Source organism: Arachis ipaensis, chromosome B1, assembly GCF_059453495.1.
Source record: "Arachis ipaensis isolate K30076 ecotype BB chromosome B1, ASM5945349v1, whole genome shotgun sequence".
Classification (NCBI taxonomy): domain Eukaryota; kingdom Viridiplantae; phylum Streptophyta; class Magnoliopsida; order Fabales; family Fabaceae; genus Arachis; species Arachis ipaensis.
Genome location: NC_142436.1, coordinates 5648759 through 5671686, shown reverse-complemented (window position 1 = coordinate 5671686; position 22928 = coordinate 5648759). Strand labels below are relative to the sequence as shown.

Genomic DNA, 22928 nt, shown 5'->3' with positions numbered 1-22928 from the left:
TCGCAGAATGAAATCGGATGGTCCGTTTTCATTATTATATGTTTATTTTAAAATAACATATTTCTGTCCACTTTTTTATTTTTAATATTAGATTAACAATGGTATTTTTTTTATTTGTGATCTACTGTGGTATTTTTTTAAAATGTGGGATGATTTAATGTACGAAGTACAAATTGGACCGTCCTATTTGTGTACTCCAAATTTTTTTAACTTTTTTAACACAAATCGAACCGTCCGATTTGTGTACCTCCCATAATTTTAAAAAACACCAAATTTCCATTGTAAAACAAATTTCCATTATAAACAAATGGAAGAAGCAACCGCAAGCTTTCATGGAGGAAGAAGATGGAGGTATTCAAGCTGAGTAGGGAAGGAAGCAAGGAAGGAAAAGTGAGAGTACGCATGCAAGGAATCCGATTTGTGGGGTTGAAAGACACCGTCACTGGGGAGCCACTAGCGTGCGAACACGTGGCTTGTGCTACCACAACTCGGAGGGTCCGTGTTCCTCCAACAATTCGCATGGTCCGATTTGGTGAGAGCCAACTCGCACAGTCCGATTTGTACGTTGCTGATACCATATTCAGGTAAAACTACCATCCTCTCCATAACGCCGTCGTACTCCAAATCACTCTCCATAATAAAATTAATTTGTGCCAATATACCTTTATGATGTAATCTATGTTGGGTTTTCTGGCAAAATTTTTTTCATTTTCAACCTTTTTTTTTATATAAAATTATTCCTAAAGTTTAATGTAATTTTAAAATCATTTGGACAATTATACCGTCAATATCGTCATCTCCATCACACCTTGAGAAGAGAGAGAAGTAGACACTCAGAGAGAAGTAGCAACTCAGAGAGAAAGAAGGAAAGAAGGAAGCTCACTGTCGCGCTCGCCTCGCCCTTGCCGCGTCTCTCCCTCTCCCTCGCAACGCCGCGATTTGCCCTCACCTCGCCGCGACGCGTCTGACCCAGCTTCTTGTCTCGCCGATGGCGCCACCTCTGTAAGGATTTTCCAAGCCTTTGATTTTATTTTGATACCCAACGCACTAGGAACAAGCCTCAAACCATAGTATAGCAGGTTGGGGCAAGTTGAGAATGCAAGGAAGCACCTTCGTTACCCTTGCATGCATCTGGATCGTGTGAGATGCACAAGTTACAATTAGTTGAAAGTGTTCTTAGAAAAGTTGATGCTACTATTGCTACTGGAGCTGATTCTTCTCCTCAGGTACACTCTTTCTTAAATTTTCTTTTCTTTTGTTTAGTTTTTTATGTCATCTGTTTTCTTCAAAATGTCTGAACTAATTAGAAATTGAATTTACATCTCTTTATGTATAAAGCAAAAGCACTGTTGAAGTTATACCAAATTAACGATGCAAAATCAATTTCGATACATATACCCAAATTGGAGCCACTTACTATTTCCTCTTCTCAAGCTAGTTTTTTTGGAATGCTTTCTGAAGCTTATGTGTATTTCGTCAGAGCTCAAATTGAGATGGCATTGGGAAAGGTTTACCGAAGCTTGCTCGGCATATTGAGATGGTTTGAGGTTTGATCCTTCAAATTCGGTTCTATATTAGATGATGATTTTTTTGTTTCTTGTTAATGTGGTGATAAATTGTTGTTTTAATTTTGATTTATTTGAGGTTATTATTGAAGGTTGGATTTTTTTATTGAATTCATGAACAGATGTGATGGGATGGCAGTGGATGGAGTAGGTGAGAATAGAGAAACGATGATGATGGTGGTGAAAAAAGAGAGAGGTATTTTTGTCATTTAAAAAACTAATCTATCAAAAAAGAAAATTTTAAAATCACGGTTAAATTTTAAGAGCGATTTTGTATGAAAAAAGTTGGGGACAAAAAAAATTTTCAGTCTAAATTATAGGAACTAAAATCGTACTTAACCCTTAAAAAAAAGAAAAGAAGTCATTCTTATTCCGAAGTAATTTATGTTATAAGGTTCAATATTTGGCTTCTATCTAATGAGTAAAAAATAAAAAAAGTAGAAGTAATACATAGGGAGTGCTTTTGTTGATTATAAAACAACAAAAATGTTCTCACTTTCAAGGAGGCTATTACGATAAAGTCATTTTTATCTTTTTGTAAAGACGTTTTTTATTTTGTGGTTGTTATTGATTTAAAAATGTATCACTAAAAGTGTTGCATAAAGAGAAAGTGTTACTCTTAATCGTTAACTTGGCTCTGATACCAATTTTCAATTTTGACTTTTCTTTTAATTCTTCTTTCGAAATTTCTACTAACTCTTCATATTTTGCTTCGAATAAGTTTATAATTTGTATATTCAATTGGTGGTGATCTATTCAAAGGATTTTGATAAAAATAATTTGCAACTTCATAATATGAAGTATTAACCATTTCTACAATTTCTCTTATATTTGTTATATGATTATTTATTATTAGTCCTTGATGTATATTTATAATTCTGATTTCATATTTATAATTTTTTAATTCTGTTCTAATTTCTATCATAATTATAACATTCTTTTTTACATGAATTATTATATATAAAATCTTTTATCTGTTTGTCTTTTTCTTTAATATAATTTCTTAAATCCTCAATAACTTCTTTTATTTCTACACTTTCTCTTGTTTCTAAATATCTTTTTAATTTTTCAATTTCATTCTCCATCTTTTCTTTCAACAGCTTTAATTCTTTTAAATCGTAATATAGTTTTTCAGGCATTTATAAATTTCCTAAATTTAATTCCAACTTGTGTATAATTATTCTTATTTATATCTTTTTTATTATAAGATCATCAATTTCATCCTGAAGATTATTTAATTCTTTTTTATACTGCTCTATTTTATTTTTTAATTTTTTTGCTCTTTTTTTTTATTTTATTTTCTGGTTTTTCAATCTTTATATGCTTCATAAATTAGGTAATCTTATTATAATTCCTAAAAATAGTTTTGTTTAACATTATTTATTTTAGAATTTTTGCAAACTCTATCATCGATTCATAACTATTTTCTAGAGATTCTATTAATTTTTCTAGCTCTTCAACTTCTTTTTTTCAGCTTGTTATAGATTATTTTTAGAGCTTCAAATGCCCTTTGATTTATTTCAGAAAACTGCAAATAATTCAAACGATTCTCTCTTTCAAAGAGCTCTTGTTTCTTATCTTGATAAGTTACATATATTTCTTCCTTATCTATTGTTATAATTTAATATTTAGAGTTTTATTTAATTTTTCGACCTTTTTGTTAATTCTTTTATTTCAGAATTTTCTTCTTTAATTTTTAATTTAGATAAACTTAAAGGACTATTGATTTTAGATTCTCTTATTTGGAAATTTGATGAAAACGATCTTCTTGATGATTCTTTTAATAATAGAACTGGGTTTTCAATAGCTTTATATTTTGGTATTTCTGTTTTTACAATTTTCTGAAGTAATTCATCGACATAAATTCTTTTTCTGTTTTTAAATATTATACTATGATGGCTATTTGTTAATATTTGTTAAACCATAGTTTATTACATATGTAATTGAAAATGGTTCATCATCTTGTTCCATTAAACTTTTTCTATGAAATTTATAAGCTAAACTTATAGATCTTCCAAGATTTTCAGTTGATAAAGGTATAGCATATCCAAGATGGGCATTAAATTTAACATTTATATTTGCCAAATTTTCATGAACAATTCCAATTATTTGATCTATTGGATTATCAGTAATTCGTTTGTCATAGATTGCTAAACTTATTGGTGAATTAATTCTTTTCATATATGTAGATTTGATTAAGACTTGTATGGTACTAATATGAATCCATCCAATTTTAGATCTTTTTTGTTGATCCTTAATTTTCTCAATCTGTTTACTCAATTCTTCATCATTTATCAAAGCTATTTCAAGTTCTCCATTAGCAGATTTTATTTTTACAAGGGCTCCAACTTGAATTTTTCCATAGTAGATTATATTTTTTCTATTAAAAACTTTTTTTAAAAGACTTTGTTTATTAAAATTTTCATTTGATTTGAGATTTAGTTCTGTTTTTATAACAACCTGTTTTTCATTATCTAATAAAGTAGTTAATCTATAATAATCAGATTCTTCTGTTAATTCTAAGCTTTCTAAATAATTCATAACTAAGAGACTAGGATAAAGATGTACCTTTCTCGAGAAAAACTTCCTTTATTTAGTATATTTTAAATAAGGTGTTTTTATCTCCAGAGGGGAGATTGTAGATATTAACTCCAGAGGGGAGTTTAAAACTATTTTTCCCTGAGGGAATTCTTCGTCAGACTACAGAATCGCCTCGGCAGCTTCCTCCTTGCTTTCCTAGCATATGAGTATTCTTAGCCTTCTGCTTTCTGTTTTCTGATGCTTTCTACAATTGCCTAAGCAATCTATTTATAATGGTTGGGTCTGATGGACAATTCCCATCCTTACTCTTCTTATGACGTCATTGCTTACGTCATTGTTTACTATCTTGCACCAGCTACATTATTGATGCTTTATGACCTAAGCGCTTACGTCATTATGCAATAATGTTAAGGGATGCTTTAGATGCGCTGTCTCCTCTTTTATCATGTGGGTGGATCCCATTTCATTATTGCTTTCTTCAGATATTTTCGAGGTGCATAGCTGGCACCTGTGGTCTTCTCTGTCTTTTATCAAATAGCAGAGATTCCTTCTTATCCCTTCAGGGAGTTTTTCTAAAAGTCCAGATAAATTGTAGAATGCTGATTCAAATTCCACCAAGAGTCTCATTTCTCTTTCTTCAATTTCATTTCTTTTACTGGACACAAGCAGAGTATTTCTACTTTTATAATTAATTATTGTGTGAGATTCCTTCGTTATTTTTTGAGTTCTTTCAAAGACCCTTGCTAAGGTGCTGGATAGTCTTCCTTTATGACTGTAAATTGTTAAATCTTGAATTTGATCAATTGGTTGAAAATTTTCTAAAAAAATGGACATGAATATTACTTGGTATGCTGGAACCAAGCATTCTTCTTCTTCATTAAAAATAGGTTGACTATTTGTAAATTTTAGGAATACATCCCTTGGATTTACATTGTCAATCATATTTTTAAATCTCTTTATTGCATCAACGAATCCTGTAGGAAACTCACTAATAATTTTTAGATCATTAAAAATTAAAATTGTATTAATTAATCCATACTGAAAAAACTGATAAGTGTGAGATGGGGAAGAATCTGAAAAAATAACCAGCTTTGTTAGCTGTTCTTTGGCAATGGAATAATATCCCAAAATTATCCTTTTTTCTTCAGTCCAATTCAGGATTATATTAAGGGTTTCTCTGAGATTTGATCTACAGACCCTTTTCTTTTTATTGATTTCAGCCCTTGTAGGAATGTTTCGCATTATTTTTGTTCTCTGTGCTTGAATTGAAGCTTTATCTGCTCTTCTTAGGGTTTACTCTGGTGAAGAGCTTCATATTTCCTAAAGGATTTCTTTGCCTCTTCCAGCGCTAAAAATCCTCTTTTATGAATTATCTTTGATTGATGTGTGAATGGTGCTGCTTTTTCCCAGGCATTATATACTCCTTTCATGGGGCCATTATAAATTACATAATATTTTTTATCTTGGGTAGATTTTTTAATAATTTCAGTAATTGTTTTATTTTCTGAAATTTTTTCTTCTCCTAGTTTGTCCACAATGCTTAGCTGGCTGAACTCTGATGCTTTCTACAATTGCTTAAGCAATCTATTTATAATGGTTGGGTCTGATGGACAATTCCCATCCTTACTCTTCTTATGACGTCATTGCTTACGTCATTGTTTACTATCTTGCACCAGCTACATTATTGATGTTTTATGACCTAAGCGCTTACGTCATTATGCAATAATGTTAAGGGATGCTTTAGATGCGCTGTCCTCCTCTTTTATCATGTGGGTGGATCCCATTTCATTATTGCTTTCTTCAGATATTTTCGAGGCGCATAGCTGGCACCTGTGGTCTTCTCTGTCTTTTATCAAATAGCAGAGATTCCTTTTTATCTCTTCAGGGAGTTTTTCTAAAAGTCCAGATAAATTGTAGAATGCTAATTCAAATTCCACCAAGAGTCTCATTTCTCTTTCTTCAATTTCATTTCTTTTACTGGACACAAGCAGAGTATTTCTACTTTTATAATTAATTATTGTGTGAGATTCCTTCGTTATTTTTTAAGTTCTTTCAAAGACCCTTGCTAAGGTGCTGGATAGTCTTCCTTCATGACTGTAAATTGTTAAATCTTGAATTTGATCAATTGGTTGAAAATTTTCTAAAAAAATGGACATGAATATTACTTGGTATGCTGGAACCAAGCATTCTTCTTCTTCATTAAAAATAGGTTGACTATTTGTAAATTTTAGGAATACATCCCTTGGATTTACATTGTCAATCATATTTTTAAATCTCTTTATTGTATCAACGAATCCTATAGGAAACTCACTAATAATTTTTAGATCATTAAAAATTAAAATTGTATCAATTAATCCATACTGAAAAAACTGATAAGTGTGAGATGGGGAAGAATCTGAAAAAATAACCAGCTTTGTTAGCTGTTCTTTGGCAATGGAATAATATCCCAAAATTATCCTTTTTTCTTCAGTCCAATTCAGGATTATATTAAGGGTTTCTCTGAGATTTGATCTACAGACCCTTTTTTTTTTCTTGATTTCAGCCCTTGTAGGAATGTTTCGCATTATTTTTGTTCTCTGGGCTTGAATTGGAGCTTTATCTGCTCTTCTTAGGGTTTGCTCTGGTGAAGAGCTTCATATTTCCTAAAGGATTTCTTTGCCTCTTCCAGCGCTAAAAATCCTCCTTTATGAATTATCTTTGATTGATGTGTGAATGGTGCTGCTTTTTCCCAGGCATCATATACTCCTATCATGGGGCCATTATAAATTACATAATATTTTTTATCTTGGGTGGATTTTTTAATAATTTCAGTAATTGTTTTATTTTCTGAAATTTTTTCTCCTCCTAGTTTGTCCACCATGCTTAGCTGGCTGAGCTCTGATGCTTTCTACAATTGCCTAAGCAATCTATTTATAATGGTTGGGTCTGATGGACAATTTCCATCCTTACTCTTCTTATGACGTCATTGCTTACGTCATTGTTTACTATCTTGCACCAGCTACATTATTGGTGCTTTATGACCTAAACGCTTACGTCATTACGCAATAATGTTGAGGGATGCTTCAGATGCACTGTCCTCCTCTTTTATCATGTGGGTGGATCCCATTTCATTATTGCTTTCTTCAGATATTTTCGAAGCGCATAGCTGGCACCTGTGGTCTTCTCTGTCTTTTATCAAATAGCAGAGATTCCTTCTTATCCCTTCCGGGAATTTTTCTAAAAGTCCAGATAAATTGTAGAATGCTGATTCAAATTCCACCAAGAGTCTCATTTCTCTTTCTTCAATTTCATTTCTTTTACTGGACACAAGCAGAGTATTTCTACTTTTATAATTAATTATTGTGTGAGATTCCTTCGTTATTTTTTGAGTTCTTTCAAAGACCATTGCTAATGTGCTGGCTAGTCTTCCTTCATGACTGCAAATTGTTAAATCTTGAATTTGATCAATTGGTTGAAAATTTCCTAAAAAAATGGACATGAATATTACTTGGTATGCTGGAACCAAGCATTCTTCTTCTTCATTAAAAATAGGTTGGCTATTTGTAAATTTTAGGGATACATCCCTTGAATTTACATTGTCAATCATATTTTTAAATCTCTTTACTGCATCAACGAATCCTGCAGAAAACTCACTAATAATTTTTAGATCATTAAAAATTAAAATTGTATCAATTAATCCATACTGAAAAAATTGATAAGTGTGAGATGGAAAAGAATCTGGAAAAATAACAAGCTTTGTTAGCTGTTCTTTGGAAATAGAATAATATCCCAAAATTGTCCTTTTTTCTTCAATCCAATTCAGGATTATATTAAGGGTCTGTAGATCAAATCTCTGAGAAACCCTTAATATAATTCTGAATTGGACTGAAGAAAAAAGGGCATTTTTGGGATATTATCCTATTGCCAAAGAACAGCTAACAAAGCTGGTTATTTTTCCAGATGCTTCCCCATCTCATACTTATCAGTTTTTTCAGTATGGATTAATTGATACAATTTTAATTTTTAATGATCTAAAAATTATTAGTGAGTTTCCTGCAGGATTCGTTGATGCAGTAAAGAGATTTAAAAATATGATTGACAATGTAAATCCAAGGGATGTATCTCTAAAATTTACAAATAGTCAACCTATTTTTAATGAAGAAGAAGAATGCTTGGTTCGAGCATACCAAGTAATATTCATGTCCATTTTTTCAGGAAATTTTCAACCAATTGATCAATTTCAAGATTTAACAATTTACAGTCATGAAGGAAGACTAGCCAGCACATTAGCAATGGTCTTTGAAAGAACTCAAAAAATAACGAAGGAATCTCACACAATAATTAATTATAAAAGTAGAAATACTCTGCTTGTGTCCAGTAAAAGAAATAAAATTGAAGAAAGAGAAATGAGTCTCTTGGTGGAATTTGAATCAGCATTCTACAATTTATTTGGACTTTTAGAAAAATTCCCTGAAGGGATAAGAAGAAATCTCTGCTATTTGATAAAAGACAGAGAAGACCAGAGGTGCCAGCTATGCGCCTCGAAAATTTCTGAAGAAAGCAATAATGAAATGGGATCCACCCACATGATAAAAGAGGAGGACAATGCATCTGAAGCATCCTTCAACATTATTGCATAATGACGTAAGCGCTTAGGTCATAAAGCACCAATAATGTAGCTGGTGCAAGATAGTAAACAATGACGTAAGCAATGACGTCATAAGAAGGGTAAGGATGGGAATTGTCCACCAGACCCAACCGTTATAAATAGATTGCTTAGGCAATTGTAGAAAGCATCAGAGTTCAGCCAGCTAAGCATGGTGGACAAACTAGGAGGAGAAAAATTTTCAGAAAATAAAACAATTGCTGAAATTATTAAAAAATCCACCCAAGATAAAAAATATTATGTAATTTATAATGGCCCCATGAAAGGAGTATATGATGCCTAGGAAAAAGCAGCACCATTCACACATCAATCAAAGATAATTCATAAAAGAGGATTTTCAATGCTGGAAGAGGCAAAGGAATCCTTCAGGAAATATGAAGCTCTTCACCAGAGCAAACCCTAAGAAGAGCAGATAAAACTCCAATTCAAGCTCAAAGAACAGGAATAATGAGAAACATTCCTACAAGGGCTGAAATCAAGAAAAAGAAAAGGGTCTGTAGATCAAATCTCAGAGAAACCCTTAATATAATCCTGAATTGGACTGAAGAAAAAAGGGCAATTTTGGGATATTATCCTATTGCCAAAGAACAGCTAACAAAGCTGGTTATTTTTCCAAATGCTTCCCCATTTCACACTTATCAGTTTTTCAGTATGGATTAATTGATACAATTTTAATTTTTAATGATCTAAAAATTATTAGTGAGTTTTCTGCAGGATTCGTTGATGCAGTAAAGAGATTTAAAAATATGATTGACAATGTAAATCCAAGGGATGTATCCCTAAAATTTACAAATAGTCAACCTATTTTTAATGAAGAAGAAGAATGCTTGGTTCCAGCATACCAAGTAATATTCATGTCCGTTTTTTCAGAAAATTTTTAACCAATTGATCAAATTCAAGATTTAACAATTTGCAGTCATGAAGGAAGACTAGCCAGCACATTAGCAAGGGTCTTTGAAAGAACTCAAAAAATAACGAAGGAATCTCACACAAGAATTAATTATAAAAGTAGAAATACTCTGCTTGTGTCCGGTAAAAGAAATGAAATTGAAGAAAGAGAAATGAGACTCTTGGTGGAATTTGAATCAGCATTCTACAATTTATCTGGACTTTTAGAAAAATTTCCTGAAGGGATAAGAAGGAATCTCTGCTATTTGATAAAAGACAAAGAAGACCACAGGTACCAGCTATGCGCCTCGAAAATATCTTAAGAAAGTAATAATGAAATGGGATCCACCCACATGATAAAAGAGGAGGATAGTGCATCTGAAGCATCCCTCAACATTATTGCATAATGACGTAAGCGCTTAGGTCATAAAGCACCAATAATGTAGCTGGTACAAGATAGTAAACAATGACGTAAGCAATGACGTCATAAGAAGGGTAAGGATAGGAATTGACCATCAGACCCAACCATTATAAATAGATTGCTTAGGCAATTGTAGAAAGCATCAGAAAAAAGAAAGCAGAAGGCTAAGAGTACTCATTTGCTAGGAAAGCAAGGAGGAAGCTACCGAGGCGATTCTGTAGTCTGACAAAGAAATTTCTTAGAGAAAAATAGTTTTAAACTCCCCTCTGGAGTTAATATCTACAATCTCCCCTCTGGAGATAAAAACCTTATGTAAAATATACTAAATAAAGGAAGTTTTTCTCGAGAAAGGTACATCTTTATCCTAGTCTCTTGGTTATGAATTATTTAGAAAATTTAGAATTAACGGAAGAATCTGATTATTATAGATTAACTGCTTTATTAGATAATAAAAAACAGGCTGTTCGAAAAACATAACTAAATCTCAAATCAAATGAAAATTTTAATAAACAAAGTATTTTAAAAGAAGTTTTTAATAGAAAAAATATAATATACTATGAAAAAATTCAACTTGAAGCCCCTGTAAAAATAAAATCTGCTAATGGAGAACTTGAAATAGCTTTGATAAATGATGAATAATTGAGTAAACAGATTGAGAAAATTAAGGATCAACAAAAAAGATCGAAAATTGGATGGATTCATATTAGTACCATCAATGTTCTGAAAACCGGACCGGACCGGCCGGTTCGACCGGTTTAACCGCGAACCGGCGATGCAGACGGTCCGGTCCTCCTGCAGAAACCGTCCTGGAAAGAACCGGCGACGAACCGGCGAACCGGCCAAAAACCGGCCGGTTGGGCCGAACCGGTAACCGGCCGGTTCTGAATAAACGACGTCGTTTCGTTATTTAAAAAAAAAAAAAAAAAGAAACCCTTAACCCGACCCGACCCGAAGAGCACCCTGACCCGGTGACCCCAACCACCCCCCGAATCCCTAATTCTGTGTGTTGTTCATCTTCGTGAGAGAAGAGAACAGAGAATGAGAGAAGACTGAAGCTGAACCCTCCACGCCCGAACCCCAGCCTGCCACCGCCCCCTCCTTCGTCGCCGCGGTCACCGGTCAACAGCCCAATCGCCGTCGCCTGGTCGTCAGCCCAAGTAACCCTCCTTCTTCGCCTGGTTCCCTGCCCAGTAGCCAGCCGTCTGCCTCGTCTTCATCTGCCCCGTCCCATCGTCTTCATCGTCGCGCGGTGAGTAACTCGTCTCTGCTCATCTTTGTTCTTCACTTCTTTGCCTCTGTGAACTGACTTCCTCTTCCTCTGCTCATCTTTGTTCTTTGCCTCTGTGAACATCTTTGTTAGTAACCTGGTTTGCAGCTCAATTTCTGTTTGTTAGTAACTTGGTTTGCAGCTCAATTTCTGTTTGTTAGTAACTTGGTTTGCAGCTCAAATTCTGTTTCTTGGTAACTTGGTTTGCAGCTGAATTTCTGTGTGTTGCACTGTTGCTCAATTTCTGTTTGTAGTTCAATTTGTGTTTGTAGTTCAATTTCTGTGTGTTGCTCAAATTTCTGTTTTGTAGCTCAAATTTGTTACTGTTTTGTACTTTGTTAATGCTGGAAACGGACTCGGTTTTGCATATTTGTTAACTGGCTGAATTTCTCAAATTTGTTCTGCTGTGGCTGTTTAGAATTGTTAGAATTGTTAGAATTGTTAATGTTTATTGCTGTGGCTGTTTTTAATTTCATATATGTTTTATTAATTTTAGTTATGGAAGATAGTATTAATCAAGAAGCAACTGCTGATAACAATGATTCTGTGAATAATAACATGCCTGCCGATACTCCTATTTCGAATGATGCTGCTAATCCTAATTCCCGTAGTGCTAACGATAGTCAGTCACAAGGTTCTTCGAACCTTAGGGGAAAAACAGATTTAGCTTGGAAATATGTTGCTCTACAAACAGTGAATGGAAAACCACAGTATCAATGTTTATTTTGTCTACAAGTTTTCAATGGAGGTGGAATTCACAGGATGAAGAAACATCTAGCAAAGATTACCGGAGACGTGAAAAAATGTCCTAAAGTTCCATATGATGTGGAAAAACAGATGGAAAGTTTGTTGAAAGATATTCAGGCCAGCAAAAAGAAAAGAAAAGTAAGTTTTGGTGAAGAGGGTGGTGATGAGGTAGAGGATGCAATTGATGAGGCAATCCAAGAAGAACAGGAACAGCAGCGTACCTCGAATCAGCAAGGAGTTGGAGGCGATCCAAAGAAAAAAGCCAAAGTCATTCCTCCTATGTTTGCACCAAGAACAACTCCAGGAGCTCAACCAAGTATTAAGAGTGTTTTGCAAAACAAAGAGGCGATACACGAGGTTGATAAACGATTTGCTCGGTGGCTTTTGGATTGTAAAATTCCATTTAATGCTGTGATGTCGCCATATTTCCAAGATATGTTGGATGGTGTTGCTGGTATTGGACCTGGTTACAAGGGGCCTTCTTATGATAAGTTAAGGGTTCATTTGTTGGCTGATCTTAAAAGAGAAAGTCAAATGCTAGTTGATAGTTATAGGAGTGCATGGAAGGAAACTGGATGTACCCTCATGGCTGATGGTTGGACAGATCAAAGACAAAGGACGTTAATCAATTTCTTGGTGTATTGTTCTAAAGGTTTGTGCTTTGTGAAATCAGTAGATGCTTCCAGTATGGTAAAAAATGCTTCACACTTGTGTACTTTGTTTTCTGAGGTGATTGAATGGATTGGCCCAAATAATATTGTGCATGTTGTGACTGACAATGCGGCCAATTATGTTGCTGCTGGTAGGCTTATCAATAGAAAATATGATAATATCTATTGGTCACCATGTGCTGCTCGTTGCCTTAATCTTATTTTAAAAGATATAAGCAGCATGGCGCATATTTCTAACCTTGCAACTCGTGCTTCAAAGATCACAGTATTTGTGTACAATCATACGGTTTTCTTATCTTGGCTAAGACAAAGACCTCGTTGGAGAGAAATTGTACGTCCTGGTGCAACCCGGTTTGCAACTGTGTTTATTACATTGAAGAGCATCTTTGACCGTAAAAAGGAGTTGCAACAATTGGTTGTAGATTCAATTTTCACTGATCACAAATTAGGAAGGAGTGCTACTGGTAGAGCTGTGAGTGCTATCATTCTGGACGCCAAATTTTGGGACGATTGCTTTACTGTATGTAAACTTGTGGGCCCTCTGATTTACTTGCTGAGGGTTGTTGATGCTGATGACCCCCCATCTTTGGGATATGTTTATGAAGGAATGCTAAGGGCAGAAGATGCAATTAAGGAGATGTTTAGGCAATCCAAGACTGCATATCAGCCGTACACAGATATTATCAACTCAAGATGGGACAAGCATTTGAAGAAAGATCTTCATGCGGCAGCTTACTTCCTGAATCCTAAATTCTTTTTTAATGAAAATTATAAAGAAGCACCTGATGTTATGCGAGGTTTGCTTGATCTTGTTACCTTGTATTGCAAGTGTAACAATTTGGATTCAGTTCAGGCAATGAAAGAAATACATTTATATAGAGATCGGAAGGAAAGTTTTGATAGACAAGAAGTTATTCCAGCTGCATCTGAACTTAAGCCTGGTAAGAATATGGTTGGATATTTGTTTAATCAATAGTAACTTGTTTTGAGCTCCTATGTTCTTAATTAATATCTTATAATATGTTATGGTTTTATAATTGGTAGATGAATGGTGGAGGTTATTCGGAGGCTCTGCTCCATGTCTACAAAAGATAGCTGTTCGCATTCTTAGCCAAGCATCTGCTTCTTCTGGGTGTGAGAGAAATTGGAGCCTTTTTGACCAGATTCATACAAAAAGAAGAAATAGATTGGAGCATGATAGACTGAATGACATTGTTTATGTTACCTATAATTTGCGTCTTAAATCCAGGTAATATATGTTTCATGAAATACTATATTGTTTCATTTGTAATCTTTATCATAATAAATTTGTAAATTATTAAATCTCCATATATTGTATTTAACTTTTTAGGAAGGAAAAAGAAAAAAGAAAGCAAAAGACACAGCATGATCCAATTGATTATGAAAGTATCAGTCAAGTTGACTTCTGGGTGACTGAAGAGGTTGTAGAGAAAGAGCCTGATCTTCCTAGTAATGTGGATGACTTATTGCGTGAGTATAGTATATTTAGTTTCTAATGATTTATTAGAATGTTGTTAGTTTATCATATAATAATAACATTTCTATTTTATTAGGTGAAATTGATGTTGATTTATATCAAAGTGGCGGTGGTAGTAGTGGTCTTTATGCTGCATCTCTTTCTTCTGCTGATCAGGGTGGGAATGAAGGTGAAGATCATCCCACCGAAGCAGATTTGCAACAAGTTCTTGCGGATTTTGATTGATAAACCATGATGTTGGGATTTAATATTTAGATATGCTTTTATTACTATTTAACTTTTGAGTTTGGATTTTGATAAGATCATATGTATTTGGTTGATGATATTTTATGTAGTGTTTTAAATTTCGAAGATATTTTAAGATTTATATCAGACTATAATTATATTTAGGATGTGTATTTATAATTTATTTATTATTCTACTCTAAACGGTTTTTCCGGTTGAACCATCGGTTGAACCGGTTAGACCAGTGAACCAGTGAACCAGTGACTAGAGCGGTTTGATGACCGGTCCGGTTTTCTGAACCTTGAGTACCATATACATATATGAAAGGAATTAATTCACCAATAAGTTTAGCAATCTGTGACAAAAGAATTACTGATGACCCAATAGATTAAATAATTGGAATTGTTCATGGAAATTTGGCAAATGTAAATATTAAATTTAATGCCCATCTTAGATATGCTATACCTTTATCAACTGAAAATCTTGGAAGATCTATAAGTTTAGCTTATAAATTTCATAGAAAAAGTTTAATGGAATAAGATGATGGACCATTTTCAATTACATATGCAATAAATTATGCTTTAACAAATAGCCATCATAGTATAATATTTAAAAATAGAGAAAGAATTTATGTCAATGAATTATTTCAGAAAATTGTAAAAACAGAAATATCAAAATATAAAGCTATTGAAAACCCAGCTCTATTATTAAAAGAACCATCAAGAAGATCGTTTTCATCAAATTTTCAAATAAGAGAATCTAAAATTAATTGTCTTTTAAGTTTATCTAAATTAAAAATTAAAAAAAAATTCTGAAATAAAAGAATTAATAAAAAATATCGAAAAATTAAATGAAACCCTAAATATTAAATTATGACAATAGATAAGGAAGAAATATATGTAACTTATCAAGATAAGAAACAAGAGCTCTTTGAAAGAGAGAATCGTTTGAATTATTTGTAGTTTTCTGAAATAAATCAAAGGGCATTTGAAGCTCTAAAAATAATCTATAACAAGCTGAAAAAAGAAGTTGAAGAGCTAGAAAAATTAATAGAACCTCTAGAAAATAGTAATAAATCGATGATAGAGTTTGCAGAAATTCTAAAATAAATAATGTTAAACAAAACTATTTTTAGGAATTATAATAAGATTACCTAATTTATGAAGCATAAAAAGATTGAAAAATCAGAAAATAAAATAAAAAGGAAAAGAACGAAAAAATTAAAAAATAAAATAGAGCAGTATAAAAAAGAATTAAATAATCTTCAGGACGAAATTGATGATCTTATAATAAAAAAGATAGAAATAAGAATAATTATACACAAGTTGGAATTAAATTTAGGAAATTTATAAATGCCTGGAAAACCATATTACGATTTAAAAGAATTAAAGCTGTTGAAAGAAAAGATGGAGAATGAAATTGAAAAATTAGAAAGATATTTAGAAACAAGAGAAAGTGTAGAAATAAAAGAAGTTATTGAGGATTTAAGAAATTATATTAAAGAAAAAGATAAACAGATAAAAGATTTTATATATAATAATCCATGTAAAAAAGAATATTATAATTATGATAGAAATTAGAACAGAATTAAAAAATTATAAATATGAAATCAGAATTATAAATATACATCAAGGACTAATAATAAATAATCATATGACAAATACAAGAGAAATTGTAGAAATGGTTAATACTTCAGATTATGAAGTTGCAAATTATTTTTATCAAAATCCTTTGAATAGAGCACCACCAATTGAATCTATACAAATTATAAACTTATTCGAAGCAAAATATGAAGAGTTAGTAGAAATTTCGAAAGAAGAATTAAAAGAAAAGTCGAAATTGAAAAATTGGTATCAGAGCCAAGTTAACGATTAAGGGTAACACTTTCTCTTTAAGCAACACTTTTAGTGATACGTTTTTAAATCAATAACAATCATAAAATAGAAAATATCTTTATAAAAAGATAAAAATGACAACTTTATCGTAGTAGCCTCCCGTAAGAAAGGCTTCAATTAAAAAAGAAGATCGTTTTCATCAAATTTGTGAAATGCTTCAACGGCCTTCTTGAGGGATTGGATCTGTATCCTTATTTGCTGACAATGCTTACATTTTTCGAGTTCTTGCTCATATTTTTGAATTTCTTAATCTAATGCGTTGTAAACGAACTCCATTCTCTTATTAATGTATCTGCAATAATATTTTTGTCACCCTTGATATATTCAATTTTTATTGGATATTGTAACAAAAATAATTGCCATCTTACCAATCTTCCATGATTATAATCAACTTTTAAATTATATTGTATGAAACCAGTTAGGTAACTTGAATCTGTCCTTAATGTAAATTCTTTGGGTAGTAAATCAATTTTCTATTTTTTAAGAGTTTTAATTGCTACTAGAGTTTCCTTTTCATGAGTAGTATATCTCTGTTCTGTTGGTGTAAATGTCCATGAAATATACCTGCAAAGTAATTCCTTTAGGGAATATTTAGAATCTAGTGATTCTTTTTCTTGTTCCAAGCTTTTTATAGCTTTCTTAGCTTTTAGACATCCTGACCAGGTTATGTCTGAAGCATCTGTTTCTACTATTAAGTAGTCGTTTTCTTCTGGAATATAAAGTTCTGGAAGCTTTTTACATAATTCTTTGACTTTTTGAATTTGCATACTATCTTCTTCTTTCCATTTCCATTCTTTTTTAGTACTTATTTTTGGAAATAAGTTTTTAGTGTATTCTGTTATATTCTTTAAAAATACTTGATCAGAAATATAATTTATACACCCTAAAAATCTTTGTAATTGTTTTCTATCTTCTATTTTATTAGGAAATAAATTTACTTTTTCTAAAACATTTGGTTGAAGTTTTAACTTTCCTTGAGTGGATAGAATTAATCCAAGAAATTCTATTTCTTGTTTTGCTATTCTTGCTTTATTTTTGCTAAGAACTAATCCTTTTTCTTTACATCTTTTTAATACTATTAATAATTTTTGAAGATGATTTTCTTTATCCTATTTTGTAAAAATTAATATATCATCAATGTAAACTAAAACAAATTCATTTAGCTCTTTTAGATTTTCTTCCATAAATCTTTGATAGATACCTGGGGCTTGTTTTAATCCGAATGGTAAAACATTCCATTCATAGAGCAACACACTTGTTGATTCTTTTGTTGGGCAAGTAAAAGCAGTTAATTTCTTTGTTTCTTCGTCTAAACGAAGTTGCCAATATCCTGATTTTGCATCGAGAGATGAAAACCAAGTTGCTCCTTTGATTTTTTCTAAAATAGAATCTTTTCTTGGAAGTTTATGAGCATCACCAACAGTTGCTTCATTCATCTTCTTATAATTAATTACCATTCTTCGTTTTTCCCTTTTAATTTCATTATTGTTTTCGATATAAAAGGCTGGAGCCGCATGAGGACTTTTACTTAATCTTATAATTCCTTTTTCCAAAAGATCTTTACATTCTAATGAGAACTCTTCTCTATCTCTTACGGAATAAGAAATTTTATTTGGAACATTTATTTCCTTTGTAGGATCTTTTAATTTAATGCTTACTAATTCTTTATTTGTATTTTTAATATTTAAAGGATTATCAGCGCAAATTTCATCCAAAAGTTCTTCTATTTTTATTTCAAGATTATTTTTTAGGATATTTATCTGAAAATATAAATTTAAATAACATGTTTCTAATATAGAAAATATTTTAAATTTTAAAATCTTATCTATAGTAATTGTTGGTATTTTTATACATTTTGATTTTCGATTTATTGAAGAATCGTGCGGAGCTTTTAAAACTATATATGTTAATTCTTGAATGAATGAATGATATAGTTTTAAGAAATTATTTCCTATGATAAAATCCATTCCAGAATCTAACATATATATGGATGGAACAATGAACCTATAATTTTGAATAAATATTTCAACCATTTCTGCTTTTTGGTCAATTTTATGTATTGATTTGTCAGCTATTCTAACTCTTAACGGTTTCTTTAATTTTTTCCAATCAAGTTTTATATTTGTACTAGCAAAGCATTGTGTTGCTCCAGTATCTATGAAAGCATTTATAAATTTTTCTGTTATTTTTATAGTAATAAATGTAGCATTATTGCTCAGTCTCTGAGTCTGTTTCTGAGACATATTCAAAAATATAGTCTAAATTATCATCTGATTTTTCTAATGGTTCCATGAAACAAGACTTAGCAATTTCTAATTGTTTGGTAAGGTCTTTTTTATCCTTCTTTTTTGGACATTTATTTGCATAGTGTCCTTCTTCTTGGCAATACCAACACTTACAATTTTCTTTTTTATTTGGGCAATAGTTATTTTTTTGTCTTTTATTTTTATTGTTATTTCTTTTTCTAAAATACCTCTTTTTTCTCCAGTTTGGATAGTATTTTCTTTTTCTAAATTGATATTTTCTTTTTCTTTGAAAATTTTTATTAAGACCATATTTTTGAGGAATTTCTTCATTATCTTGACAGCAAATTCTAATTATGTTTTCAAATCTTTTTTGAGTCGCTTTTTGCATACAACATTCTTTTATTTCCTCTCTTATTGCAGAGGTTGCTCCGCCAAAATTATTTTCAATTGTTCCTCTATTTATTTCTCTTATAAATCTTCTCATTATAAATTCATTAGCAGGATATGGAAATTTTGTTATATACATACTAAGATAATGATCTTTATCTTCTTCTTTTAATTTATAATAATGTATTCTATATTCACATATATAAGATTCCACATTACATAAATCATATATTTGAATATTAGCTAAATGGTTTTTTGCTTCTTGATATTCTTTATTATAAACTTCTTGTCTATGATCTATAATATTTTTTTCGAAAAATTCTCTATACAGAATCATCATTATATGTAATATCTTATCATAAACTGTTGTTTTTGTTGCTAATTCTTCTATTATTTGGTTTTCTATTGATGTCATATAATCTCTTACAGTTCCTTTAGTATGAAACCCTATATAATTTCAGATATCTCCTCCAGACAATTCACTAAGTTTTGGATTAGTAAAGGCTTCTAATAAGAAGGAATTCAACCAATTCTCGAAAATTTCTTTTTCATTCTTTTTACAGTCTAAATCGAGCATTCTTTCTCCTTCCAGTTCCTGGATTTTAGGAACGTATTTTGATGGTATTTTTGTATACTTTGAATTTTTATTCATAAATCCCTTTTTAAAAGCATAATTTTCAAAACCTGTTTCCCATTTAAATTGAGATTGATTATCCTTAGATGTTCCAGCTTCATTTTTTACTTGTATTGGAATTGTTGGTTCTTCATCACTTGAATAATCTAGGATGTGTTCTTCATTTTCTATTTTTTTAGAATTTACTAGTTCTTCTTCTATTTAAAATTCTTGTTCCATAATATTATTTTCTTGAGCCATTTTTAATTGTTTAAAAAACATTGTAACTTTTTCTAATTTTTCTTCAATATTCATAATTTTAATGGTGGTTTTACTTTTAGTTCTGTTATGTTGGCTATATTTTGAAATTTTTCTTTTTTGGGATTATCTTTCTGAAAATATTTATTTAATATATGTTCAATTTCGTTTATATTAGGTTCCTCTTTTTCCTTATTTCTTTGAAATTTTATGGATACTAATATTTCTTCAAGCATATCTACTATAGAATTTAATTGTGGGTTAAAAGTATGATAAAGATGTGGGGAATCATTTCCATGGTAACATTTTTTTAGAAACTCCGTGTGAAATATAAGTTTTTTCAGGTTTTTGAAGTCCTTCAATAAAACTTATAGTAAAATAAAGATTTTGAGAAAAATCATTTTGTATTGATTTTAAGAATTCGGTGTCATTACAATTAACATTAGTTAAAATCATTAGTTTTTGATCTATTAATTTTGATAATTTAATTATTTCTTCTCTTAAATCTTTTAAGGGTAAAGTATCATTTTTGTCCCCAACGTTTGGGGTAAATTCTATTTGTGTCCCTAACGTTTAAATCGTCCTATTTGTATCCCTAACATTTGTAAAAGTGATTCAATGTTATCCTGCCGTCAATTACACATCATGAGCATTTTAGTTTGAGTTTTAAAAATCTCTTCTTGAAGTTAGAATACAAATGTCTGGGATAGAATCGATGATCTACTCCAAAAAATAGCTCATCAAATATTGAAACTAATTCCTACAACATTTACATAATTCACTTTTTTAAGGACATAATTGAATCTAAACATAAATAGTGAGTATAATATTAAAATCAAACACATTCAAGTGAGACCTAATTGAGAATGAATACATCCAAGTGAGAATAATTGAAAAATATAATCTGATTTGTTAGTATAATTGATAGTAGGATAACATTGAATCACTTTTATAAACGTTAAGGATACAAATAGGACGATTTAAACGTTAGGGACACAAATAGGACTTACTCCAAACGTTGGGGACAAAAACGATACTTTACTCATCTTTTAATTTACTTTTTTCCATTAGGTGACGCTTTTCTTATAAAATGCTATGGTTTTAAGTGTTTTGTAGTGAAAAGTGTGGCTTAGAATGTATGATTTAAGTCTTGCCATGTAGGGGTCTTTAACAAAAGTTGTTTTTGGGATTTTTATCTTAGTGGTGGTCCACTTTCAATCATGATATATTTTTAAGTGAGAAATTTTGTAGGACATTATGTTAGATAAAAATTATTATTGTTATATAAATAAATAATTATATGTTGATGTTTCTGTATACTTATAATATGATATTTATTATTTGACATTTTAGTTGTTTTAGTTACTTTTGAAGGTTTCAATTGACACTAGATAAAAAATGCGGAAACAATTAAAGAGACTATTTAAATTGGTCAAAAATGGTGTATGAAGTGTAAATGTCAGTAGTGACGGATACAAAAAATTTTAATAGTGGGGCAAAAAAAAAAAAAAAATATATATATATATATATATATATATATATAATAATTTTTATAATAAAAATATTATGTATACATAAAAATTAGTTATCAAATTATTTATTAATCATTATATATTCGTATATAAATATATGTATTGTTTAATTTATTTTTAATGTGTATTTTTTATTTCAATATATATATACACAGATAGTTATTTTCGATATAAATATAACATGATTAGTTTTTATAATATCTAATTTTACAAATTAAAACACTAAAATAATCATTTATAAATAGGGTAAAGTATATTTTTTGTCCTTAAAGTTTGACAAAAGTTTTAAAAATATCCCTAAGTTTTATTTTGTTTCAATTTTGTCTCATAAGTTTTCGATTTGCATCAAATATACCCTGACGGCTAATTTTTCAAAAAGTTTAAGATCGATTCAACAACAATTTCATAAGAACAACCCCTCAACACAAGCAAATCAAGCATAATTTTCATGCATTATTGTTATATTGGTCTTAATTTTTTTGAAAATTTAGCCTCCGAGGGTATATTTGATGCAAATCGAAAACTTCTAGGACAAAATTGAAACAAAATAAAACTTAGGGGTATTTTTAAAATTTTTGCCAAATTTCGGGGACAAAAAAATACTTTACCCTTATAAATATTTGTCTTTTTATATAGGATAATGCTACATATTTGTATTTTTTTGTTAACCAAGTCCAATCAAATTTGTCTAAGACAACAAAAATTAGTTATGACTAATATTATTTTAAGTTTTATTGTTTAACTTGGTTAGACTTAGTTCATAAAAAGACCTGGATGTGTAGTATTTCTTTTACATATATATAAGTAAATACTTATTTAGAAATTTACTTCTTATACAAATAGAAGTCAATTCTTATTGAGATTTATAGTTGAAAAAATTCTTTCAATTAATGTAGTTACAGAAAAAAATTAAAACTAATATAAAAAAAAGATAAATAATACTCTTTCGAGTTGATTTCTAAGAAAAAACACAAATTTCATTTAAATTGAGAATTGATCATTCTAATGACATCTAATATAAAATTTTTAAATTGACTATGAAGTATCAAAAATTGAGTAAAAAATTATTGTGGGGTCAAATTTAATAATTTAGTGGGAACAAATAAATATTATTATCATATACTACTAAAAAAAATTTCAAATCGTAGTGGGGGTGATTGCCCCCACACTCATACACATACATCCGTCCCTGACTGTCAATTGAAAGAGAAAGTATATAAATAGGTCTTAAGCTAACATCGTAAAAAAATTCAGTTCTTTTAAAAAATATTTAGAAATGTAAAAAACTCTCAATTCATTAGCATTACAGAGTAAAAATTAAAAATCTTAAGTAATTCGTCTGAACTCAAATACTTATAATTTATTTTTTTCTAGTTTTTACTAATAAAATTATTATGCTTTTTCATATTTTTCTCTTTTACGTTTATCTTTTTCTTTTTCATCTTTTCTTTAATTTTCTGTTTCTTTTAATTTTTGCAATTTATTTTGCCTCCGATACTTTATATTTTTTTGTTTATTTGTTAATTTCA

At 30.5% G+C, this 22928-nt stretch overlaps 1 protein-coding gene across 2 annotated transcripts; it reads left to right on the top strand.

Moving 5' to 3' along the window:
• Nucleotides 1-788: 788 nt before the first annotated feature.
• LOC107616000 (uncharacterized) lies at nt 789-14550 on the top strand. 2 transcript variants are annotated; one of them, XM_088500918.1, is made up of 8 exons: nt 789-1002; nt 1080-1226; nt 1481-1547; nt 1688-1761; nt 11824-13686; nt 13790-13994; nt 14097-14236; nt 14320-14550. In XM_088500918.1, the coding sequence occupies exons 4-8, from the start codon at nt 1698-1700 to the stop codon at nt 14466-14468; spliced, it is 2421 nt and encodes an 806-aa protein (XP_088357044.1). In that variant the 5' UTR covers nt 789-1002; nt 1080-1226; nt 1481-1547; nt 1688-1697; the 3' UTR covers nt 14469-14550. The 2 variants fall into 2 exon arrangements, with proteins under 2 accessions (XP_088357044.1, XP_088357045.1); XM_088500919.1 differs by lacking the exons at nt 789-1002; nt 1080-1226; nt 1481-1547; nt 1688-1761 and adding an exon at nt 9416-11309.
• The last annotated feature ends 8378 nt before the right edge of the window (nt 14551-22928 follow it).